Consider the following 27402-nt stretch of genomic DNA (forward strand, 5'->3'; position numbering starts at 1 on the left):
TAATGAAATATAATCTGATCACATCACCAGAAACTACTTTCATTTCACTCAGAATTCAGGAAATAATGACAAGCAACTGGCAACACATTTTATGACATACCCATTGTAACTCACTAGAAAAGGCCATCGAAAAATGACAAACAAGTACATGTATTGCCCCTTTCCAAGTTGGTATTCATGTACGTTAACAACCAGTAGATAATAGAAGATACATAATTTGTACGTTTTAATGGGTTCACCGTCGTGTGGCATTGTTTTAATTCTGCAGTTTCAAACAACCATGATAAAAAGGCACACCAATTTCAATTCAGAAACAGAAGCATAAATATACCAGCATCAGCCTAAAGATACATTGTAGCATACAATGATAGCATTTTTTTTTCATCATTACTGTTACAATGGATCAATACTTCAGACTATGAATATGGTACATGTACTCTTTACATGAGCCAGAAAATACATGATACACTCTGCAAATCTTGTTACAATTTTGTGTCATGTTTTGGCACTAATGTGGCTAGGAAAGACTGTCAAACATGGATTTTATAATGTTTAATTCTGTTTCCAAGGTTTGTTCTGGTTTCTTCTTTTGAATTCTCTCATGGACCACGATTGGCAGGGAACCAAGGACATGGCACTGTGCACAATGGTAAACTGTATCCCAAGGTCAGTGTTCATTTGCCAAATATGAATAGCAACAAAAATAGCTAAGTTTAAGCTTCTCATTCACACTGAAATGAAACATCACATGTTTTGAACTATCATGAATGTTTGCTCTGATGCTAATGCACCCGAGTTCTACAGTCTGCTTTGCTGCAAGTTTGTCTTCAATGTAACAATCTCGAGCAAGTATGGTCATTTAACCCGTTGAGGACGAGTCCCGAGTATACTCGGGCAGGTGTCTATGGGAAATGCGTGTTGTAGCAAAATCAGTCCGTCCTCAACGGGTTAAAGGGGATTTACTGTATCCATTAAGTACACTGTACAATAGAAGTCATGTGACAAGTATTCTTCCATATGTAGAATACAACAGAAAACTTCATGTAAATACAAAAATTAAAAGAAAAATACTTCAAGACACAACTTATCTGCCACTTTATCAAACTTTTTTAAGCTTCCATACTCAATTATTTTCCATCCATCATGTAAGGTTTAACATAGCACAATAAAAATATCACTAATACATGCTGTGCAATCAATATCCACATACCTCTGGACCGATGGAATTAGCACCTTGTTTGAGGAGTTCAAAGAAATGACTCGATCCATTCTTCATGGTGTGAACTTTCAATGAGTTTTACAATTTGGTTAGCTCCTCATTTTTTTTCAGACTTTGTCACATTTCAACAAAACATATTTTGTTATTTTTCTGTCATGTCTTTTTTTTAATTTGGAAGAATGAAGTGACACTTGACTTCCAGGTGATAGGGAAATGATGAAAATATTGTAGCTGCATCATGGAATTTACTGACAATGAAAGTATTTGTGCTGAATAAAAGCACAGCAACAAATCGAGAAACAAAAGTATTCAACAAAATTGAAAAACCAATAACAAACATTATGGCACTAATCAGGATTGGTGGTGATTGTTTCAAGATAGAGCTGATATCTGTTGCAAATGTGGAGGGATTTTTTTTTTTTTTAATTACAGTCACTAAAGTTACTCGTTTGATGCTCCTTACATTTCCACAAGTAAGCATCTAACAAAGAATGTTGCTCAAGATACAGCATGGTCATTGTCTTCAACCATTCCAGTCTGGAAAAGTACACTTTTTTTTCTACATATACAATGTATTTATAAAATACAAACTTTGATCTTTATGTGCAATAATTCAAGAGGAATACTACAAGATATATGTCAGATTATTAAAGGCCATCAAACTATAACCTGTTTACCATTTGACAATCTCAGCTGAGCCAGTCAATGTGTTGCTTCTATCTCACAAAAAACCATATCCGTCCCTCACTGACTGACTTTGTGAACTTGTTGATTATTTCATTACTTCTCTTCATTCAGAGTGTAGTGGAGCTGCAGTGCTTACAATCCTACAGGGGTCCTCCCTCACTATGCTTTCCTCAGCCACGACTTCCTTGGTCTCTTTCTTCTCCTTGTCATGTTCCTTGTAGTCATAGACGATGTAGGACATGAAAGTATCCCAGGCCAGGGTGACTACATTAATATAGATGACCCGAAGGTGAGGGGGGAGGTAGTAGAAGTTGATCCACTGTATTGCTGGCCAGCAACATAGATCACACTGGAGGAAAAACATTGCAAACCAGTCGAAAGAGATTTATCATCTGGCAAATTGTAATTATCATCATCAGGTGACAAATGGAAAGGCAGGCAATAAGTTCAAACAATGAGAGCAATAATTGCCAAAAGAGGATCATGCACAGCAAAGCTTCCAAGAGGTGATCAAGCAAGGTAATTAACTGTAATGAATACAATATTTCAGGGGTACAGAGCCTGACAACTCAAGACAAAAACTTAATCACACTTACCTGTAAGTTAATGTCACAATTCCAAAGCTTAATCAAAGAACATATGTGACCATGCATCGCAAAACCAACAAAGAGTTGCCAGATATGGATTTTAAGTCAAGGGCAGATTCTGAAAGAGCAGACTCTAAGCTTTAAAATGATGTATTACTCGATTCAAATGGACTCTCCTTACCTATCTCGATACTGGAAAGAAAGCACACACCATGGAAAAGTGTGAACTGCTAAAAAGAGGCTTTGAAATACAGGGTTTATTCAAGCACTTAATCTTTACCAAGCCATGTTAGCTGTGCAATGAATGAAACAAACAAAAAAACAACATCATAACAACAACAGTGAAGGAATTATCAGATTAAGCTGAAACCGAGTATGCTCTATTAACACATTCTGTCTATATGATTAATGTCAACTGTCAAAGCAGTAGCACCATCCTTTCATCCTTCTGTTCTGTTGTGTTTTGTGGAAGGGCTGAAATATGTAAATTTCACTATATATGAAAATGGTGTGCCCTCCCACTACAGGAGAGAAAAAGAAATCAAACCAAAGTTTTTAGTAGGTAATGAGGCATACAGTAATAAGGCAAGCATGTACATCATTTTCCTCTTTACGTGATTCATAAATACATAATGTATGATTTCAGCTAAGCCTTCATTTACTTGACGCATAATACCTCTGCAGCTGAAAATAGAGCACAACCCAAGGATACAGGTACCGTAGTGTATCTATAATTATGTGTGAAAGAAAAAAAAAAAAAAGGTTGACTGGCTTATACTGCATCAGCTGAAGTTAGAAAATACAGTGTAAGTACAAGTTGTACACTGTGTGTAGTGATGACCTCTCAAACAGAACTTTCTAACCATTAGAACCTCCAACCCCAAGGCATAGCACAAAAAGTGTAAATTTGTAGCTTGGTAGTATTGTCATGGTGTACAAATGATATAAACGCAGTTGAGCCTACAGTATGTGATTTTAAAAAATGAAAAAAAAAAAAATCTGCACACACTGTTCTATTTGTGATAGGTACCCCCCCCCCCCTCCAAAAATACAAGAGACCCACGGGTCTAGCGCTCACCTGAGTATCCCAAGTTCACCTTTCACACAGTCACTAATCTAAATTATTCACAGCTCTAGTAAAATTTGACCAGGCATTCTCAAGAAGAAGATGAAAATGTACAATAAGGGCCCAAATTTTTTAAGATTCATTGACTTGGGGGGATTAGGGCCCCCTGGGGCCCTCTGGGTGGGGCATGGTGCCCATTTTGATAAATTGAGATCCTGACCCCCTAGGGATGCTACCTCCCAAGTTTGACGAAAATCCATCATGAGGTTTTCAGGAAGAAGATGAAATAGGTACAATTTAGGCCCCCATTTGGACCTTCCCAACCCCCCCCCCCCCATCCCCAAGAGGGGAACCCCTGGATCTGCTATGAACAAACTTGAAACTACAGTCATTAATGTACTCACTCATAGTATTTATCTTAGCTCTATAACATCTGATTCTAGAGAAGATTTTTAAAGACCTAATAAAATGCTTGCAAAATTTTTTAATATGCAAAAGAAATGTAAAATATATGTCATGATTATCAATGTAAATATCTTGTCAGTGTCGTTCCGGTTTTTATCGCTTCTAGAAACTCCCCCAAATATCACATTTTTGGAGGACCCCGTTGCAGCTTTTGCGAAAAAGACAGTCACGTGACCAACACCCCTGAACCGATTGATGACGTATAAGCACGGAGTTGTGCTCAGTTAGCAGACGCCGCTCAGCACAAGCACTCAGATTACTAGCTTGGTACACGCGCGTACACGATAGCTAGCCCGGCCCAGGCCCGGGCCCCGCGGGATGTGCGCTCCCGGTCGACACACTGACTGTCAACATGTACGCATTACCACGTACATTATCACTAAGTTAGCTTGCACAGATACCTGGTACCTCGAGCATAATGTCTTCCCCTATATGGGTAAACTTCGACATTGATGATGATAATGAAGACTGCAGCTCTGACGATAGCGGAGAGGAAGAGGAGGCACATGAAGTTGAAGGGGAAGATGGGGAGGGAGAGGCAGCCGATGAACCAGAACGTTATCGTGGGGCTGCACCTTACCGATATGAACCAGCTGCATCTCCCCCGCTGCCAGTGCAAGAGAGTATGAACATGGCACCAAGCCCGAGAATAGACCTCATGGAAACGATCGCCTGGGGAATACAGAGTGGTATGTCTGGTATGCCCCCATATAGTTTAACGTTAGAAAGGATACACTGTATTCTACATGACTGACATTGTAAGTTGTAACTGTCTAGTAAGTAGATTAGAAGAACAGGCCCAGCTCGCTCACAAAGTGAGCGGCTACTCCGGCCGCAGCAAGCAAGCGGGAGTGTCCCGGCCGTGGCCTGGCCCGTCGGCCGGCGCTTACAAGTTAAACTACCAGTAGTAGTCTATGTAGTACATAGTAGATCTAGTAGCAGTCTACTAATAGTTATAATAGTCTACTAGTAGTAGTAGTCTACTAGTACTACTACTAGTAGTGTACTATTACCACTACGGCACTAGGTCTAGTAAGTAGTAGACTAGTAAGTAGTAATAGCAGAATCTTTGGTAGTAATACAGAGGCTACACTCTAACGCCTAACGGTTAGGGGGATATGTTGTTACAGGGTGGGTCGTGGCTAAAAAAAAAAAAAAAAAGCCTAACCAGTTTCCCATAGTCAGTTTCTGCAATATGATCAGTAATTTAGATGCGTCATTTTCTAAGAAAAACGATACCAAGAATGATCGTCAATTTTGGTCGAGTAGTTTTTGTTTTATGCTAAAAATCATACTGTGGAAGGAAGCCCAAACGCCGTGCTTATCTACCGATGAATGCCACCGGTGGGGCTGGATTCACGAGTAGGTCTACTAGGCCTATAAAGCAGGCGAGTCGCCGTAGTATTAGTACAGACACGCAGTGGTGATGGGGCTATCCAGTGTGAAATAGGCCCCACCGCAGTCACGAGTGCACCGTACCCGTGCGTTTATAGGAAGCAAGGGTAGGTCCTCCTAGGGTTTAGGGTTAGGTAGGGTTGTATTTATGGTTAAATTGGCCGTTAAATTAGTCGAGCCGAGGGCCATATTATGAAGTCATTTCGCCGCATTCACGAGTATTCACTGTGGAAGGCAGCCCCACCGCCGTGCTTACCTACCGAGATGAACGCCACACGGTGGGGCTGAAACAGGCGAGTCGCCGTAGTATTACTATTAGTACAGACACGCAGTGGTGGGGCCTATTTCACGAGTTCTCCGAAAATAATGGATATCCTAGCGTACCACAGTTGTAATCTGTATTATTGGCAGTATTAAATCCAATACAGTTCATTAAATATTCTTTTGTCTAAAGGCTTAGCCAATGACAATAGTGCAGCGCAGCACCTGCTGTGCGCTCGCTAGCTCGCTCCCCCGCCAGCGCTAGCCAGTAACTAGTACCAGTGCAGCCGCCGGCCGCGCGCCGGCTGTCGCTGCGCTGCGCTCTAGCATAGCCTCGCCAGCTCGCTGGCTACGGCCAGACTGGTCGTGAACAACTCCGTTCTTAGACGTCATCACAATTTAGAAGTGATAGTGCGCCGCATGCGGTGAAAGTATAGCAAGTTTTCCAAAACCGAGGAAATTGTATCCATTATGTTAACAAATATAGAACAAAATTCAGAACAGTAAAAGACCCCGCACAACCATAGAATTACTTAGAATTTAACATTTAATATTATTACATCATTGAGAAAAAAATGCCTAAACCATTTTATTAGGTCTTTAAAGATTCCTTCCTTTGGGGGGTTTGGGCCCCCCTGGGGGCCCCCTGGGTGGGGCATGGTGCCCATTTTAACAAATTGAGATCCTAACCCCCTAGGCATGCTACCTGCCAAGTTTGGTGAAAATGGGTCATGGGGTTCTCAAGAAGAAGATGAAAATGTACAATTTAGGCCTTCCCAACCCCCCCCCCCCCCCCCCCCGCCCCCAAGAGGGGCACCCCTGATTCTGCCATGAACAAACTTGAAACTACAGTCATCAATGTACTAACTCATAGTATTAACTTAGCTCTATCACTTCTGGTTCTAGAGAAGAAAATTTTTACAGATTCAAGTTCAAGTTCAAGTTTATTTAACCAATTCATTAAACATTTGACATTTTACAAAAGGATACAGCATTAAGAATAATGAATGGTTTGGGACCCCAAAAGAAGCAGAGCTTGTAAAAAAGGGGTCCCGGATAAACATATAAAACAAAGCATAACATACTAAAGTTTTAAACATATTAACAAGAAGTATAATAGTAACATATTTACATAGGAAAACATACTAAAGCAAAACATACTAAAGTTTTAAACATATTAACAAGAAGTATATTCCTTAATTTTGAGTTCCTAACCCCCTAGGGATACTACCTGCCAAGTTTGATGAAAATCGGTCTTGGAGCTTTCAAGAAGAAGATAAAAATGTAAAAAGTTTAAGCACGACGGACAGCGCACGACGCACAACGCACGACGCACGACGCACGACGCACGCGGGACAAAGGGCGATCGCAATAGCTCACTTGAGCCTTTGGTTCAGGTGAGGTAGAAAAAGAAAAACAGATAAAAGTCTGTAGATGCTGAGGGTGTGTATGTAATAGAAAGGGAAATTTACAGGGCATGAATACAAGGTGGACAAGAAGAATATAAAAATACTTTCTTCCATTTGCAATACTGAAATAAGAGGCACAATAAAATGCTGCTTCAATGGCAACTCATAATTTTATGTATGCACTGTAGGGCTGCAGTGATCCAAATACAGTCCCAAACTTATTCCCATATTAATGTGTGATTGAAATTAATTTCCAAAAAAAAATACAAAAAATAAAAATAGAAGTGTCCCTATAGTGACTTCTTCATCAAAATTTTGAGCTACATCAGACAAGGAATAAAGCTACAGCTCTTTGTATAAATGAACTGTAGAGGGCGACAAATTAGTTGTAACTCGGGGGTGGAACTTGACAACTCTCCATTTATTTCCTACACAAAATTTCAGTATTTTTAAAGTTTTCTCTCAATTCACATAAAAACATGGTTCAACTTCAAATTTCTGCTTGCAAAATGCATTTCTTCAGGCAGTATTTGGATTTCAGAGGAGTTACACTCATTGTAGAAAAAAAGTTGAAAATTTTAAATTTTATGAAAACCTGGGAGACGTGTCCACAAATATATCACAAGCCGTCTGCTGCCCTCTACTGACTGTTGAACTTTTCAAAGCTGGAATTATCCCTTGCCTGCTTTGGCTCAAACTGGCAGTGATTAATTTGAGCATTATATGTATCAAGCATTTAAAGAAAAATGAAGGTGTTAGTTTCCTTTATGAGAGCAGGAATTTGGGGATTTGAGAATTTTTACTTGACTGTTGACCTTTGTACACAAGTAACTTATGAATTGAGTAATCTCCAAGGTATGGAGAAAAGGTGTAACTTCACCATTAAATAGTAATATGTTAGCAGTTCAACATTGCCTTTGACCCTTGACCTTTGACCCCCACAACCCTAAAATTCCCAAGAGAATCACAGTCAGGCAGTACAAGCATAAATATGTGCTAAGTTTAAAGATGATACCTGGAGCCACTTCGGTGAAGTAAAGTTTAGCATTTAAAGTTGGTCTTTGACCTTTTGACCTTCAGGTCAAAAACTTCCCTAGAGAATCCAGGTAATTCTGAATATACCAAGTTTGAATAAAATACATCAGGCATTGCATACAGTAGATATGAGGGAAAAGTGAAATTCTGAGGAGTTGACCTTTACCTCTGACCCTTGACCTTTGACCCAATAACCCCAAAATTCAATAGAGAATGTCAGGCAGTACATGCATATGTACTAAGTTCCATGACGATACACTGTACCTTCAACCATTTTCCAGATATGGAGAAAATTGTGAATTACATTGCATTTTCACTTGACCTTTGGCCCTGTGGCCCAAAACTTTCTCTAGATAATCTTCATAAGGTAGGGTACAATGTACAGCATATACACTTAAGTTTCAAGAAAATAACTTCAGGCATTGCATACATGTACAATGTAGGTATGGAGAAAATTGTGACATTTTGAGCATTTGACCTTCATCTTTGACCTTTGACCATGAGCATGTGCAACCAAAAGTTGATACACTATAGACCACTTCGTCGACTCATACATGCCCATTTTCGTTTGGATACCTCAAACGATGTTTTTAAAGCTGTGGCTGATATTTGCCCTTCCAAGCCACACAACATAAAGCCTTGTGTGTAGCTTTGCACTAAAAAATTGCAGTTATTAAATCCACTGATAATCACAGCAACAAGCACACACGTGTTATGCCCATAGACAAAAAACAGCAATAAAAAAGACAAAGCAGTCTAATCATTTTGGCAAATGTATCACCAGAACAAACCTTAATTCATTTGATCAACTAAAAGAACCATTTTTAGAGTTTAGAGTACATACATATGTACATTTTATTAAGTCAAGATGCCTATGGCTATCGAGAAAGAGGCAGCACTGCTAACTTTAACATGTTAACAACATGCACATTTTAAAGATAATATAAAGTTTTGGTACCTCAAAAGTTTCCCTGAATTTCCTTGTCTCAGTTTGTGTTTCAGGTTAAAGTACCTTTCATATAACTAACACTGTGAGACTTACTCGCCCCAAAGTGCTCTCATGTCTTAGTAATCACGCAATTAACTGCGACCAGCAGCCCCATATGCATAGCGTAATGGGGCTTCGCATTGTAGCATTCAGGATCATGACAGATTTAGTATTGCGGGTAAATATCAACTTAAAATCCATAAATTTCTTCAATTTGAAGACTTACCAATTAAGTTGAAGTATTGAAAACAGGCTTCGGGCAACGTTTGGTTCTGCCAATAGTCCCTTTCTGTTCGAATTGATGAGTATTCAGTGTATGTAGCTCTCCCAAGGTCCTCTCGACCGAGTCACATTCAGTCATCAATTCGAACAGAAAGGGACTATTGGCAGAACCAAACGTTGCCCGAAGCCTGTTTTCAATACTTCAACTTAACTGGTAAGTCTTCAAATTGAAGAAATTTTTGGATTTTAAGTTGATATTTACCTGCGATACTAAATCTGTCATGATCCTGAATGCTATAATGCGAAGCCCCATTACGCTATGCGTATGGGGCTGCTGGTCGCAGTTAGCTATAGAGATGCGTATGGGGCTGCACACTGCTGGTCGCAGTTATCATGCAATAATGGTTTCGTACAATACGTGTACTACCTCGCCGCCGTACGGCGGCGGCTCTGGTACGAAACCATTATTTCATGATTACTCAGACATGAGAGCACTTTGGGGCGAGCAAGTCTCACAGTGTTAGTTATATGAAAGGTACTTTAACCTGAAACACAAACTAAGACAAGGAAATTCAGGGAAACTTTGAGGTACCAAAACTTTATATTATCTTTAAGACACTGATTGCCAAGAACACAGTTTTCTCATATTCATGCCTCCTTGGCTTCTTACATTGTCTGTCACACACTTTAAACACACATCATATGCATACTATGCCCAAAAGGGGAGAGTATGGGCCACACGAGGGGAAGTCTGTATGACTGTCTAGATATGACTGTCTACGCTACGCCCTGTGTAGACAGTGATATCAGAATATAAAATCTCTCTGCAACTGGTTAGAAAATAATCCTTCTGGTATTAAAGGAATCAAAATCCCTGTGATTATTTTTTAGGGATTTATTTCTCATTTCTAGACATTAGTGACTGACAATGGAAGTGTTTCAGCCAAAATTTTCAGTCAGAACTACAAATAAAGGCAGCACCACCCAGAGAAAAGTATTTTCAAAGCTTCCCATACAAATTCTCATGGAGTAAGATCTTAAATGCAACAGACTAGTACTGAATGGGGGGCACAAAAGAATTAAAATCACGCCTAAGGCAGATGCCTAAAGTAGAAGAAATCCCTTATTGAGTGATGAAAGGACTGCTGGATTATTCTGGCACTAGCATAGGAGATAATGAATGTACAGTGTATAGGATCAGTATTAAAACAAAAATGAAAAAGAAACAAGGCTTGGGACTTTTTAAAGCATAGACAAAAAGACAAGCACTAAGAAGAACCTTTCTTGAATGAAAATGAATTTGAATAGGATGGCTTCCAAAATTTGTAAGCTACATGTATTGCCCAGTACAATTAAGAGGAAATCCCCTGTAAAAAGCATTTCATCAAAGAAATACATGTACTTGTAAAAATGGAATTTCAAGATTTTGACAAATGTGTATGAGAGTGAGCTGGGATGATTCCGCAAAGTTTGCAATCTACCATGTGGTAGACAGTAGTACTTTTCTTGAAAAGAATTGTGAGAAAGTACCAGTGACTCTCATACAAGAATGAAAAAGAAACACCTGTAAGAGGGTATCAAGGGGTACAGCCAGTAGCAATAAGAGGATTCCAATAAGAAGAGGATAATCTGTGATCTCACACAAGCTCAACTCATTATATTCTGTACAAGCCTCTTATTTCTTGTCATGCATGTACAATGTACCACCCTCTTCTTGCTGCCACTTACTATACCTTGTGCTACCCTCTACTATAAGGTGATCTACATGTTTCTCTTCTTCTGTCACCATCCCACTATCCCATTTATGTGATGACATGCAAACTTCAAACAGGCATCATGGTACCAACCTGCCATGCAACACACCTTATTGTGCACACAGTGCCGTCTGGTTCTTGATGCTTACTGCAGGTCAGCCATGGCCTTCAGCTAAAAAAATAGTACATTACAATGTACTCATGCTGCACAAGAATACATGAAACATCATATCACCCAAACTCTGAGAACCCAACTGATTTTATCAATGAAGCTTTTTGTTTGCTCATCATACATGTATCTTCCCCAAATGAGAAAAGTTTGATTGATATCCAACCATCCAAACAATGAATGTGATTAAGTCAATAATTTAATTACAAAAAGAGTAAACATGGAAAAAAAAAACACAGCATACCGATATCCAACACTATAAACTGGCACTGGTCTGACAGTCCAGGGTCCTGTTTTATCAAAAGATAGAATTAACTCTAAGTCAAGATAATCTATGAGTAACCTCTCAAATCAACTCTACATCCACTTAATCTATGATTAATTTCCAAATCAACTTCAAGTCCGTTTTATCAGGGCCCTGTTTTATCAAGATAAAGTTAGCGTTGATTGTGAAATCAACGCTAACTTTATCCAACTTGAAGTCTGCTATAACTTTAAATCAACTGCAAGTTTCCGTTTTACGAAGAGACTTAATAGTCGATTATAGTTACAGCTCATCACCATGACTTAATTATTGATTTACTGTAAAAGTGGATATTTTCGCGCGACTAATTTTTCGCGCTAGGCCGGGTCAGAAGAGTTTCGCGTGTTTTTAATTCCGCGGAATCAAGACATCACGCACAGGAACGTATCGCAAGCAAAAATATTCGCGTGTTTTTATTTTCGCGCTAGTTTCTTGTTGCGCGAAATGCGCGAAAATTTCAACACCGCGAAAATTTCCACTTTTACAGTAGTCAAAACTAAAAACACGGGACGAGGCTGGTTTCCGGTACTGTCTGCTTAAAAACAAAACAATACATTAAGCAAAACAAACAACAAAAACATGATTGTTTGCCATGGCTACGGATTCGTAGTCTGCTAGTGCGACGCAGTATTATTAGCGCTATACAGCCGCTGAATTAGAAGTATTAAGTTTGCAACAAAACCGCAAAATACGCCGTTTTGCGTTGTATTGAAAAAAGTAGGTCGATAGATCTAGCACATACCGAGCTCAACGAAAATCTGCGTACGCGTGTACCGTAAAGATTCCGCACATACGTAGGATTACTTCAAGTCTTAATTCAATAGGCTGAAGTCCTGTGTTTACGTGTAGGATTATGGAAACTTGTGAGAGTGTGGTGATTACAGTAGCTTGTTTTTACCTCTACGGCGCAGATCGGCTTTGTAAAGAATAGATCGCAAGTCTACATCATCAACATGTCAAAATTCTAGATATAGACGCTCTAATCAGCAGTACGCCACTACGTGTTACGGTAAACGACTCGCTGAACGTTATCTATATACCTGTTGGGCCTAACGTTAAGCTGGATCTCAAGTTACTGTGGTACTCGGTGCTATATAGAATTAAACTCTTTATTTTCTGTATATGCCTACTAAACTCTTAATTAGTATCTATTGCCGGCTGAACTAGCTCTACGTAGCCCTACGCACGTCAGAAATCACTGGTTTCCTCGCATATGGGTTCTTTACTTTGGCAAGATATGCATTACACACAGACGCGGTTCCAGTTCCAGTACTGTACTCGGTTACTTGCTTGCTGGCGGTAGCTTGATTGGCGGGCGGACGGCGTGCCGAGGCGCCGGGCGCGCAGGCTGGGATTGCGACTGCTGTCGAGGGTGTTTGCGTGCAGCAGTCGCATAAGCAATGCGTGCCGATCGTGAATTTCATGCAAGGAAAAGACCATAATTACATGAAAGAAACGCAACAAAATGTCAGAGAAAGGTTAGCATTTAACAGACAAACATTTGTGACAAGACCCCAGCTAGACTAGGAAAGTGTGACAGTCATCTTTCTTCTGTAAATTGCCTTACAATTGAGTCTACCTAGACTGTTTCTACTTTAAAGTTGATATTTATCACCTGTTAAGTTAATCGTAGATTTGGAGCGGTTGAGAAAACTTATGTGTTGATTTTTTAGGAAGTTGGAGTTGATGTCAACTCCGGGTGTCTTGATAAGACGGACTTCAAGTGGATTTGGAAGTTAATCACAGATTAAGTGGACTTAGAGTTGATTTGAGAGGTTAATCATAGATTAAGTTAAATTTATCTTTTGATAAAACAGGGCCCCCGGAGACCCAGAGTTGAAATCCACTTTAACTTCCTTCCAATCAACTTCAAGTTTTCTCAACCGCTCCAAATCCATGGTAACTTTATAGCTGATAAAATATCAACTTTAAGTAGAGACAGTCTAGGTAGACTCAACTGTAAGGCAATTTACAGAAGAAAGATGACTGTCACACTTTCCTAGCTCAGTTGGGGTCTTGTCACAAATGTTTGTCTGTTAACTGCTCACTTTCTCTAACATTTAGTTGCGTTTCTTTCATGTAATTATGGTCTTCTCCTTGCATGAAATTCATGATCGGCACGCATTGCTTACGCGACTGCTGCACACAAACACCCTAACGGTTAGACAGCAGTCTCAATCCTACCCTGCGCGCCCGGCGCTTCGGCCCGCCCATCCGCCCATCAAGCCATCGCCAGCAAGGGCAAGTAACCGAGTACCTGGAACCGCGTCTGTGTGCAATGCATATCTTGCCAAAGAACCCATATGCGAGGAAACCAGTGATTTCTGACATGCGTAGGCCTACGTAGAGCTAGTTCGTCAATAGATATTAAGCATTTAGTAGGCCTATACAGAAAATAAAGAGTTTAATTCTAACGTTATACTTATAGCACCAAGTACGACAGTAAGATCTCAACCAGTGAATAGGCCTAACGAGTAACGTTAGGCCTAAGTTGTAAGTAACGTTACAGCGAGTCGTTTGAACTTACTGTATAATACCGCAGACTAGAGCGTCTACTAGGTCTAGAATTTCGACGTGTAGACTGTGCCGTAGAGGTAAAAACAAGCTACTGCAGTCACCACACTCTCACAAGTTTCCACAATCCTACACGTAAACACACAAGACTTGAAACAATGCATACACGACCTTCACCTAAGACAGTCAGTTACTGTACGTTTATAAACATGTCAATGAATACTGTTATAACGTTAACGTTAGATTTACTGAGATCCTACGTAGTGTGCGGGATCTTTACAGTACGCGCGTACGCAGATTTTCGTTGAGTTCGAGATATGTGCTAGATCTATCGACCTACTTTCTTCAATACAATGCAAAACGGCATATTTTGCGGTTCTGTGGCAAACATACTTCTAATTCAGCTGCTGTAGCACTAATAATACTGCGTCGCACTAGCAGACTACGCTTCCGTGGCCGTGGCAAACAATTATGTACTGGAGTACATACGTGTTTTTGTTGTTTGTACTTTTGCTTTATGTATTGTATTGTTTTTAAGCAGACAGTAACGGAAACCAGCCACGTCCTGTGTTTTTTGTTTTGACTAAATCAATAATTAAGTCATGGTGATCAGCTATAACTATAATCGACTATTAAGTCTCTTCGTAAAATGGAAACTTCCAGCTGATTTAAAGTGAAATAGCTCTGCCTTTAAGTTGGTTAAAGTTAAAGTTGATTTCACAATCAACTCTAACTTTATCTTGATAAAACGGGGCCCAGGACCAGTAAAAATCACCGTCGACTGTCGGACCAGTAACTTTTTCAGAAATGGACCAGTAAAAAATGGAAAGACTGGGTACCTTCTGTACTGGTCCGACAAACGGGTTGGACCAGTAGAAAAAAAAAATATGTGTAGTGTGCAGCCCTGCCAAAATTACTCATAAAAGACAAATAAAAATTTTTACAATTTGCTTTCAATTGAACTATTGAACTTCAGTCAACACATACAAATTGTGTGGCAAATTATACCAGCCCTTTGTCTGTTTTTCAAATACTCAATATGAATAGCGGCGACTTTCACATAGCAGGAATTACACAGGCAGCCTTATAATAGTAATGCCTTTGTACGGAAAAAGAGTGCCTAACAAACAAGTTTGATACAATGTACAACATGATGACTGTACAGCTTAAAACTAGCAGTTCAGTATATTGACACCCACAAGCAGCCATCGAGTTAAGTAAGATGTGCTAATCAGGCCATTTTGACAGCATGCAGTAATCAAAATGCTGTTTATTTTCCACAGGTCCCATGTAATTATCTTGGTTTAAGGTAATAAATACATATCAGCAACGTACACCAGCCATCATACACACCTCCAACCCACTAGGTATCTTTAATATGTGATAGTACTATGATTCAAAGCATTCATAATGATAGTAAAGGCAAATTATCTTGGAGCAGAAAGTCTTACATACAATCTTAATTACTTAGCTCTTCTGTACCCATCGTAAGGAAGGAAAAAAGAGCACACCATCCAACATCAACAGTGTTGATAAAAATGACTCGGTAACGCAGCGGGAGGTAGCGAAAATTGAAATACTGGACCACAGACCAGTACAGTACATCTGCCTGTGTACATGTAAAGTGAGTGATGCATGGTACATATTCAAGAAAAAGAGAAAAAGAAAAGAAAAGCTCAATGTAATAACTAAAGAATAAAATATCAACTGTACAAGTGTTCAAAAATGGATTATCGCTCACTTGAGACAAAACTTTCCCAAAGCACTGCATGCTTCAAAAAATGGTAAAAAACATTCGGTACAATCTTTTCTGGGAAAATGTAACTCCCTCAGGATGGCAATTGTTATATCACTTCTCTTAATAGAGAAGTGATGTGTGAAATTAAAGATCTGAGATAACAAACAAATCAAAAATACAAATTAGAGATAAATAAAGAAAAATATAACATACATCAGTGTGTAGCAGCAAATAAATGCATAAAATATCTAGGTTTACAATGCTCAGTACATTAATTTGGGGAAGGCAATCAATTATGGAAAAATGTGAGTTTTCAAAATACAGTACATACAAATGTACAGTTAATTATATAAAGAGTTTTTCTTTTTTTTAAATTTCAGCATTGTTACTTGACTTTTGACTCCCAAACATTCCCTTGAGAATCTTTACCAGGTATGTATTAGCCAAGCTTCATGAATATACCTTCAGGCATTGCAGGGGTATGGGAAAAATAGTTAAATATTTAAAGAATTTGACCATCACCTTGAGCTTTTGTACCTATAAGTTGATAGGCACAACTTTGTCCACTCATGTTTGCATACGAGTTATATGCCAAGTGCTACAAACAGTTGATTGATATGGATGGACAGACAGACAGCCTGAAAACATAATACCTCCAGCAATACTTTTTAGTGAGGCATAAAAATGATGATTCACGGTAGCACTATCATTTTGAGATCTTTGGGACTGAAGGTAACAAACGGGGCCGGCAGAGCGTTTTCCAAAGTGGGGGGCCCACTCACCTCTCCCCTTCCATTTCCGGGTTTCTTCAGCTGACAAGCAAAAAAAAAAAAAAACTAGAAATATCGCTTTGGCGACTGGTATGCCTCCGCCATAATGCATGATTTTCCCAATAGGTCTAGATAGTACATGTGGACAATGTGTGATTACATTTTCACAAAATTGGCAAAATATTGAAATGAAAAGTTTGTCACAAATGTGTTGAATGTTCACCTTCCTTGACCTAGGTTTAATTGGATGAATAGGAGAGCATGTATCTAGGGATTTAAGGACTTTAACTTGACTTTGACCCATTCATACATTTAGGCATTGAGTAATTTTCAAGGTACAGGTGTGGAGAAAAAGTGCAATTTCTGAATTGAATAGTAAATTGTTACCATTTTCATCTGGCCCTTGACCCTAAAATTCATAAGATAATTACTTTCAGGTAGAACATGCATAATATGTACTAAGTTTCAAGATAACATGAGCCACTTCCGAGATATGGAGGAAAAAGTTAGTTCAGTACTTTCACTTGATCTTTGACCTTTTGACCTTTGAGGCAAAAAAAGAAGAAAAAAAAAACTTTCCAGAGAATTTCTATTACGTTACACACGCATACACCAAGTGTAAAAAAAATAACCCTGCTGGCATTGCATAAATATGAGGGTAATAGTAAAATTTTGAAGTCTTGCACTTGACCTTTGACCCCATGAACCCTACATTCTCTAGATAATCACTTCCAGTCAGTACATGTATATACTATGTTCCATGAAGATACCTTGAACAATTTTCCAAGGTACGGAGAAAAAAAAGAAGTTTTAATATTTGTACTTGACCTTTTGACCTTTGACCTTTGACTTCATGACCCAAACTTTCACCAGAGAATCTTAATTGGGTAATACATGTATACACTAAGTTTCAAGAAAATATCTTCAGGCATTCAATAGATATGGTGGAAATAGTGAAATTTTATGTATTTGACCCTGACCTTTTGACCTTTGACCTCATGACCAAAACTTTCACCAGAGAATCTTAATTGGGTAATACATGTATACACTAAGTTTCAAGAAAATCTCTTCAGGCATTCAATAGATATGGTGGAAATAGTGAAATTTTATGTATTTGACCCTGACCTTTTGACCTTTGACCTTTGACCGCATGATCCAAACTTTCACCAGAGAATCTTAATTGGGTAATACATGTATACACTAAGTTTCAAGAAAATATCTTCAGGCATTCAATAGATATGGTGGAAATAGTGAAATTTTATGTATTTGACCTTGACCTTTTGACCTTTGACCTTGAGCATGTGCACCCAAAAGTTGATAGGCACAACTTCACCCCCTAATACACATACATGCCAAGTTTCATTAGGATACCTCAACAGGTTTCGATAGTTACCTTGTCCACAAAATTCATTACGGACGGACGGAAGGACGGACGGACGGACGGAAGGACGGACGGACGGACGGAAGGACGGACGGACGGACGGACGGACGGACGGACAACCCGAAAACATAATGCCTCCGGCACCACTTCGTGGCGGAGGCATAAAAAAAGTCTTCAATGGAAAACATAACCTTACCGTGCTCACATTTCAAGATCTCTATCTATTTCTATTTAGTGCCACAAACTACTATACTTCCGGGATTTAAAAAAAAAAGTGTGGGGGTGATGACACCATATATATTCCTTTGTATGGTGCACAAAAAGTGTGGGGGCCCCCACAGCCCCCACGGTTCCGCCAGCCATGACAAACAAACAAAACAGCAAGAGACCCAGTGGGTGTAGTGCCCACCTGAGTATTATACAGTAAATTCAACTTGCAAGCATTCTTGCAGTCTAAGAAGAGAGATTCTTTAATTTGGGGGCTCTCAGGATCCCAGGATCTCATGGGAGGAAACCCTGGGGAAGACCACGGTGCCCACTTGAACAGTAGCACCCTAGTTATACCTGAAAAGTTTGGTGACAAGGATGATCATTCTTTTTCAGGGAGAAAATTAGCCCAATTTTGTCCTTCAACAGTGCCCCAAGTGAGGCACCCTAGGAGCCGCCCTCAACAAACTGGGAACTATATAGTCACCAATGCACTTCTGATACTGTATGACGTACACCATATTACTAGCAAGCCTATTTTTTTTTTTTTTTTGGGGGGGGGGGATCTGGACTTCCCGACAATTTGTGAATTTTGTGATTGTGGAGTATAGTACTGAATGGAGAAATGTATGCTCGCACATCACATTCATGTCGGAATGTTAGACATTTTACTGTGTTCCTAAACTTGTGTATATATAGCATCCAATTCACAAAATTTGTGGAAATAAAAATCTCACAAAACATTCATAACCAAGAGAAGAAGATTCCTTAAATTTGGGGGCAAATGGGGGGGGGGGGGGACACTGCACCTTTTAAAGTTGAGATCTTCTCACCCTAGGAATGTCATCTGCCAAGTTTGGGAAAAATCTGTGACAAGGTTTTTTACAAATCATGAAAATGTAAAACTTTCGCATTATTATGCACAACGGATGACAGACAACACCTCAAGTGAACTAAAAATCCCTTCATTCATAATGCAATAATGTCAGGTGATGTTTCTGCTTTTATGATGCACACAGGAAAGGTGTATCAGATGCCAAATGAAGAAGATTTGTGCGGGGTCTGTTCTGATGAAAAAATATGCAGGCAGAGCAGAATACAAATATAAAGAAGTCATATATATGATAAAATTGTCATTGATTCAAGGTTTGTTTTTTTTCACAGGACTAATTGTACTAGCAATATTTCCGTAGAGGGCAAGTTCACACTTCGTCACTGGCCCTAAATCCACAATAAAACTTTCAGACCAATGTACTAGGCAATCAGCTCTTTTTTGACAGACAGATTACAACATAATGTGTACTTGAAAGCCTGGGAGTTATTGCTCAGATTGTAAACTCATATGTGATGGGCTGATAGTGCGCTGAAATAATATCTTGGGGTAAAAAAATTCAAAAAAAAAGTTACCACCTTCAATCACTCAGCGAAGCCCTCTCAAAGAGATAAGTTGTGGCGGCCCTTATCATGTTCATTTGTATGCAGTGTATGTGTACAGTACTGACACTTTCTTAATAATGTGTGATGAGCTGGCCTGGACACAAAATTGTGACACTGCAGCAGAAACCGGGTGTGAGAAAAAGAATACATTCATAGGTGAATTTCCATCAATTAAATCTGATTGCCCCTGTTTGGATGATTACATCAAATGAATGTTTATTTATATTACACTATAATATTATTATCATATATTGATATATTATATCATATCAAATATTTGTATATTTTATATTATAGTATCATATATTAGTATACATTATTATACTATTATATTATAGTACTGTATACACGTATCTTTATTTATATACTATATTATGTATTAGCAGGGGTGGATCCAGGAATTCCATAAAGATTGGGCACCTTTACCAAACTACAGGGGGGGGGGGGGGCACACACATCCCTCCCCTCATTTTTTTTTTTATTTCTTTTGTTCATAACAAAAAATAAAGGGGACACACCCAGTGCACTCCCCCTTGATCCGTCACTGTATTGATAGGGCCAACATGGTGCATTCATGTCTACAACAATACCCCAACTGCTAACTGGCCTTTGCAGACACATCTTGTCTGCACACTGCAGAATGCTCTGACATTTTTGCTTTGCCTAAGTGACACATAATTATGATGGGTGAGCGGGGCAGTGCACATTGTATGCCTGGGGATAATAGCAACTGTCACATATCAATCATGTTGTCATGTGGGTGTGGGCTGACATTTAATGTCCCGAGTGGATCTTCATCCTGTAGACTTACCATATAGACTGTGATAAACTTGTCCTTAACTAGGTCCACACTTTTGTCCAGAGGCTTACCATCTAGAGTGCCAAGACCTGAAAAACAAGATTTCATGAAGATACCAATGATCTGAAAATCAACCATAGGGAGTTTTACTAGTCAGTTTTTGCTGTTGTTGTTCTTTTTTTTTACCTGTTTTGATATACATGTAGATGTAATTGAAACACTATGTTGTATAAAAAGCTTTATTAAAGTTCTTTTCTTTATCTAAGAAATTTAAAGAATGCAAAAGCAACAAAAACATCAGATGACTGAATGATACTGAAAAACAGAATATTCATGTTTAATTGTCAAATATCCTCAAAACTTCTACATCCAATTGATGTTTTGAAGACAAAATGTGCTTCCCTAAACTAGTGTAAGAATACACAGTCTGTAATTACAGTACACTGAACTGCAGTAACCCAAAATTTTGTAATCCTACATTGTACGTGATAAGGGTGTATCAACAGACAGTAATGAGCAAACAGGTTTTGTTTTCACTTGTGTTTGTGTGGCCGTAGAGATAAAGGTTTGTCTTAAGACTTACTCACATTGGTCCCTTGCACATTAGTCAGGTCATAGTGAATCTGCAAATCATACTTTTATTGCACATATTTTCTCTGTAGAGCTCATGTACAAGTTCTGTCATCTACCATACGGCCATGTTCCAAGTGATGGATTGCATGCTTTTTCACTTTCCCAACATGACTATAGGGGCAATTCCATGGGAATGTGGACATGGCACTAAAATTTCAAGTTTATTATATTGCAAAAGAATTACTCATTATGTATTACCCATATATTGAAGTTGAAGAAACTCAAAGAATTATATCAATCGGTCAAATATTTCCTGAGAAACAGCTACAAATGTTCAAGACAATTTTTCAGTCATCCAAATTGCTAAAATGCATGCTTAACTTGATATACATTTTTTTAAAAGAAAAATCTTGCTAGCACTTCAGTTAAATCATTTTAAAGAAGCAAATTGGTTCTACTTCAGTCTCCCATGAGAAAATTTCTATGCCACCTTCAAAAAATCTTTATCACCACCTGAAAGTTCAGCCCTTGAGCCATGTAACGCGAGTTACCGAAACAAAAAATATTTTTCATTCTGAAGGAAGCAGTGGAGGTAATTTGTTGGGAATCATAATTTTCTAAATTCATCACACCCTGATACTGTACACAGGATGTTGACTTGAATAAACACTGTCATCACATTAAAAAATGTCAATGAAAAGTGTAACGCGAGTTACCATGTAACGCGAGTTACCGGTATGTAACGCGAGTTACCGACTATAAACACAAGTTTCCACCAACGTAAGCAAATTTTAACACTTAATTGAGCTATATCATGGTGAAAACAATCAAATCTAGTGTTATACATACTATGCTGGACTGAAACAAAGGAGAGTAGCCTAATAAACTGTGATTGTATAATACTAGCATCAAGGCCACTGATCACATGCCACATTGAGGAGTCTAGCCAGGCTTACTGCATGTGTACATAGTCTGTACATGTACATCCAGCAGTGAACGAGGTTAACCTAAAATTTATCTTCTGAAATTCCTGCATTAGTATTACAGAATTTTTATTACAGTAGACCTATAAAGCAGCAAGTGTTGGTTCTATTGTATTCGGTGGTCTAGTGAAAATGACGCCTGTCCGGAGATCAGGAGGTTGTGGGTTCGAATCCGGCCTGCTCAAGTACCCATGTGTGCCCATGATTTTTTATCATGGCTACTAATAAAACACTGATCAATTCAGTTTTTATTATGTTGATGTAGGGCAATTTGCCAATTAGTTGCAATAATAACATCTCAACGAAAGAATTTCATGAATTTGAATAATTATGCAGTACCCGCTGCATGATATAAGGATTAGAACCAACACTTCTAGTCGGGTGGAAGTTCGGTGGTCTAGTTGCGAGATGATGCCCGTCCGGAGATCAGGAGGTCTTAGTTCGAATACTGCTCGAGTATGCACTCCCATGACTTTTTTAATCATGGCTACTACAAAAACACTGATCAATTGAGTGCTTATTTAAGTTGATGTAGGGTAATAAGCCAGTTCGTAATTACACTGTAGTTCATGTACACATTGGTACAAATGACCTTTCTTTTCTCTCAGTTGGTTCGGCACTTCACTCTTTTTCAAAGTGGCATAATGCATAAAACTTGCCTGACATAACAATTTATGGAATTCATGTTCAAAAAAAGAATGAACTTTCATTTCGATCAGGGGATCAGAATACTCCCATCAGTTTATAATTTAGCAAGCATCCATTTCATTGTTTTGTATTGAATGCAGTAACAGCTTATTTCCTTTTATATTGCAAAATACCATTCTTGCTGTCAGGTGGATGTGCTGGCAAGCATCATTTAGATAAGGATCACATGAATAATCATCACATCACAGATGCTTATATCAGTGAATTCACAAACCAAAATGCCTGTTGGGACAAATGAACTTTTTCTGCTCACGCGCAAAGTGGAATTACGAACTGGTCTATTTGTCAGTTAGTTGCAAAGAAATTAGAGTTTTCAAAAAGACAGGATTTTAATTTTTGAAAGATTGCAGGCTTTTTTGTAAACTTGTCAATAGGGTTTGATACTTTTATGTTTTGTTTTTAAAAGAATTTCAACATCTTTCATTTTTACACTCTGAAAATTATGTACTTATACACCTAAATCATCTGGGTATATATTGAAACATATTCAGGGTCTCTTTGAGGAGTGAAGCTCTTTTTAGTCTTAAAAACATTCTTCTCTATCAATTGGGTTGATTAGTAAAATATTTGTTTAACATTTATTCATTTTACTATGTACTAAGCATCTCTCAAAATATTCAACACAAGATTCAGTGCCATCAGAACAGTTGTATGTCATCAATTTGTGTCACCCTGTGTTAGTGGACATAATGTAACGCGAGTTACCGTAACGCGAGTTACCGATAAAAAGGCTCCCTACATTTTACCAGGTCATTGTTACTCAACTTTGATAGTGTTAATTCATGAGTCCTAACCCACTATCAATTCAAGGTAGGAAAACTTTTATCAGGATTGTCTAGTATGAGGAGACTTTCCAAAAAGAGGCCTTTATAGAATTGACCATGTCCTTTTTGTGTAACGCGAGTTACCAAAATTAAATGATTCAAGAATCCCAACATGTTTGTCCTTTATTTTTCTTTTTGGATTCATTTAGTTGGTGTATGTCTACTTAACCAATGATGAAAAAAGTAACTTGTGGATCCTTCCAATTACAAAGATATTGGCACATTATCCCATAAATGTACCCATTATTTGTAAAGCGAGTTACCGTGGAATTGCCCATAGCCAAAAAAAATTGATTATGTCAATGCCCTACAGATAGATAATAATCCAGAAGTAATGAAGTGCTTCCTAATTGGAAGTACCGCAGAAAATACGTACAAGACACTGACGTGTTCATGTACATGGGTCCAATGCCGCACAAGAGTGTTTGTACCTTCTCACACACACACACACAAATTATGTTCTTTTATTTTTGGATTAAAGAAAGAAAACACAACTAGGCTGCACCTGGCTGAGACTGCTAATATTCCTTGTAAAAATATTAAAAGGGACTTTGTACAACTACATAGATTTCCATTGAAGTCGTCATGTTCAAAAAATCATCTTTCAACTCCATTCCTGAATTTTGCAAAAAGTTCAAATCACAGTTTTTATTTCATTGCTTTCATCAGAAAAATATATTATGTGAATCTCCTTTACACTTCACAAACAGAGGTACTGTAACATTTAACACAAGTACATTTACAAGTGTATAAACAAAATAAGAGCATTGTACATGATATATGAATCATACCTAAGAAAAACAATGTGATAAGAATCGGCGAACCGATGAGCTCATCCAAAACGATCTTTCTGACAACGGTGGAGGCCAAGGTTCCGGGCAGGATTCGGTCCAGGTAGACATACCAGTAATGGTTGAATGGACCTAGCATTGCCCCTAAAGTGAACATGTGAGCTGTGAGGAAAGGACGAAAATAGGTGAGGGTAATGACTGACCAAAATAAAACAATTTTAAACAAACAAAAACAAAAACAGATGAAAAGTGAAATAGAAACTTAGAATGTAAATATATTCATTTTCAATTTTCATTAATCCCCACGGTCATTATACAGTAGTCGACCATGAAACTCACTGATTATAGAGATGGTGTTGTTGAGATGGGTACAATGTACACATGACAGGCCCACCTTTTATACTAGGAACACTTTGTTGATACCGTTTTTAGTTTTCTTAGCCATTTCAAAAGCAATCTTCATAAAATAAACATTCAGTTCATCTTAAATAGAATTGTATGCTCTTTAACATTTCATACACATGTAAGTGAATTTTGATATTTCACAAACTTAAAACCTGAATCCCCATCCCAACCAAAACTATAGCAGTGTACTGCCCCTTCAACTTCATTTGTAGTTATATGCTTAGTTATCACAGAATGCTGGTTGGACATCCTTGTAAATTACACTAGGCAAAGTAGAGAAATACACATACATGTACAGTAGATGTGCATTCATTTGTTCATATGCCTACTACATACAGGGCAGGGAGACCCCACTCACTCTAAATACAATGAACATGGTTACAATGAAATTTTGTGACAATGAAGTAAAAATTCATGTCCTAAAATTATAATATAATCATGGTGCAAAATGTAGTTCAGTAATTTAACAAAACGTTAATATAACAGAAGCTCCAGACAGGGCTTCGTTATAATCAGAGTTCCCTCCGTTTATGTCAACAATTGTCAAGGGGTGGCAAGCAGGGCAGAGCCGAGTATGCACCAAGAGCACTGCTAAATGCCCAATTATTACAAATCAGTGCCACTAAAAAGACTAACGTGAAATATACTATTGGTGAGTATTGGACTGATATTTCCACCTGTCACACAATGTTTTATTGCTGCTAAGATTTAAGAAATATAAAAATAGTTATAAAATTCACCAGATCGTTTGAAGTTCCATGTCTTGATTTTATTCGCTTTCCGCTCCTTCAAAATTTCCCTATACTGTTCGATTCCATCTCCAAGCATGAGAAGACCAGCCCCTGAAAATATGTTCGTCCATACCAGATACTTTGGAGAGAACAATTTTCGGGTGATGTCTCGTACCACCATAAACATAGCTGACAAAACTGTTGCTAGACGAAAGAATTGGATTCCGCATGCTGTCGACCACGTCCGCGTCAAACTCGACAACTCACGACACAGTTGTCATGGCTGGAGCGTCGTAAAGAGCTGGCCTTCACTTTCTCTCGAGTTCACACAAAGTGATACAAACAGCATCAAAACACTATTGCTCACTTTTTCTTCGTTTATAAGCCTTGACTAGTCATCGGTTTCCTCTTGAGCTAGAGACAGTAGAGTTCCATACGTACCCCTCTGGCTGCTAGTGGTTTACGGGAGACTTGTCTGTGCCTGTGGATAACAAGAGCGAGAGCAGTGCAGCAGTGTCGCTCTCTCACGCCAGCGGCCCGGTTACGCTAATGACTACTAACTCACGTAACTGTAGTCTGTACTACTGCACTGGTATAACCAAGGAGTTCTCTCATACCTCCTTGGTATAACTAGCGAGAACACAGAGAGCACGACCGACCACCAATTCTATTGGGTGGGACACTGTCCAAATGCTGTCGGACCATCTGGATGAAGGTGAGGTAGGGTAGTAAGGCAGTCGTGCGTGAATTGAGCGAGCTTAGCTAATATGCTCCATGAAGAAAAAAAAAAAACAGAGACAAAAGAAAAATAATCGGATCACTAAATGATGTCACACCCTGCATCCGAGTCACTCGGGACAGTGGACATGGACGTGAAATTGGCGTCTCCCGCTGCCGGTGGTACCGGTGCTACGAGCATGCACATACACTACCCCATCCCCTGTTCGTCGACATCCCATACGCACGGTGTACATACATGTAGTGTCAGATAAAGCGGAGAGGTTGCGAAAAGTATGGGCTATGGACAGCTAAAAGTGTCAAAATTAATGTGACGTCGATTGATAAACAAAGTTCACATCCTAATAGTAAAAAGAAGCCTTTGTTGCAGCCTATCACGGTATCGATCAGAGAGCTTAGAAAATGATGAAGGTCGGAGCAGCAGATCTTTCAAGAATGTTGGAACAAAAAAACAAAAAGACATTTTAGAAAATAAACATATTGAGATCCTGGAATCAAAAAAAAAAAAAAAAAGATACAGGGCTATGATGAACGGTCCATGGGAAATAATACAGGACGATTAAAAAAAAAGCACATAGGCCTAATGCAGGAGCGCCCTCTTGCATCCTGGGCCTGATTCCCATTCAGGCAGTTGCACATTTAATAAATTCAAATAAAAAAAAAAGAATATGATACTCTGATCAAGCGAAAGATAGAATACATAAACAGTGTAACACACACACACACACACACACACACACACACACACACACAAATGTACCGTAATCACGATCTCAGGCTCTATAGAGCAATAGGTGCTTAATTTCTGATGCTATTTCAACCTTTTTTTCTTTTTTTTACATACATCTTTTTTAAGAGTTGAGCAGGAGAAGGTTAAAAAATAATCATTTAGTAGTATAATGTCCACATTGTTCTTCAAACTTTTGCTCTGATTACACCCCTTTTCCATAGAAAAAATTGCCCTTGCTGAAATGCAGGAAATACTGAAACAATAGCTTTCCCATCACATAAGGAAACAGCATACTCTAAGTTCAGAGTCAGTTCAATAATCCATGATATTTTGAACTCGATCATCATAAATTGCGCACTTCAAAGATGAAACTACATAATTATAATGGTACCTTAACTGCAAATATATTGATGCACGTCTCCAGGGCATTCCTCCCGATGTCTGACAGTGACTCCCTGGAGTAGTATAGGGTGAGTGATGAGTAATGACTCCGGAGGTGCGGCTTAATGTGA

At 38.7% G+C, this 27402-nt stretch overlaps 1 protein-coding gene across 1 annotated transcript; it reads right to left on the reverse strand.

The window, feature by feature from the left end:
• LOC140236648 (mpv17-like protein 2) lies at positions 1 to 26158 on the reverse strand. The gene is made up of 4 exons (XM_072316568.1): positions 25432 to 26158; positions 24287 to 24448; positions 20420 to 20496; positions 1 to 2255 (listed from the first exon to the last, which is right to left on the reverse strand). Exons 1-4 carry the CDS (start codon positions 25607 to 25609, stop codon positions 2010 to 2012), a joined length of 663 nt encoding a protein of 220 aa, XP_072172669.1. The 5' UTR covers positions 25610 to 26158; the 3' UTR covers positions 1 to 2009.
• Between the last annotated feature and the right edge of the window lie 1244 nt (positions 26159 to 27402).

The sequence above is a fragment of the Diadema setosum genome, chromosome 13, assembly GCF_964275005.1.
Source record: "Diadema setosum chromosome 13, eeDiaSeto1, whole genome shotgun sequence".
Taxonomy (NCBI): Eukaryota; Metazoa; Echinodermata; class Echinoidea; order Diadematoida; family Diadematidae; genus Diadema; species Diadema setosum.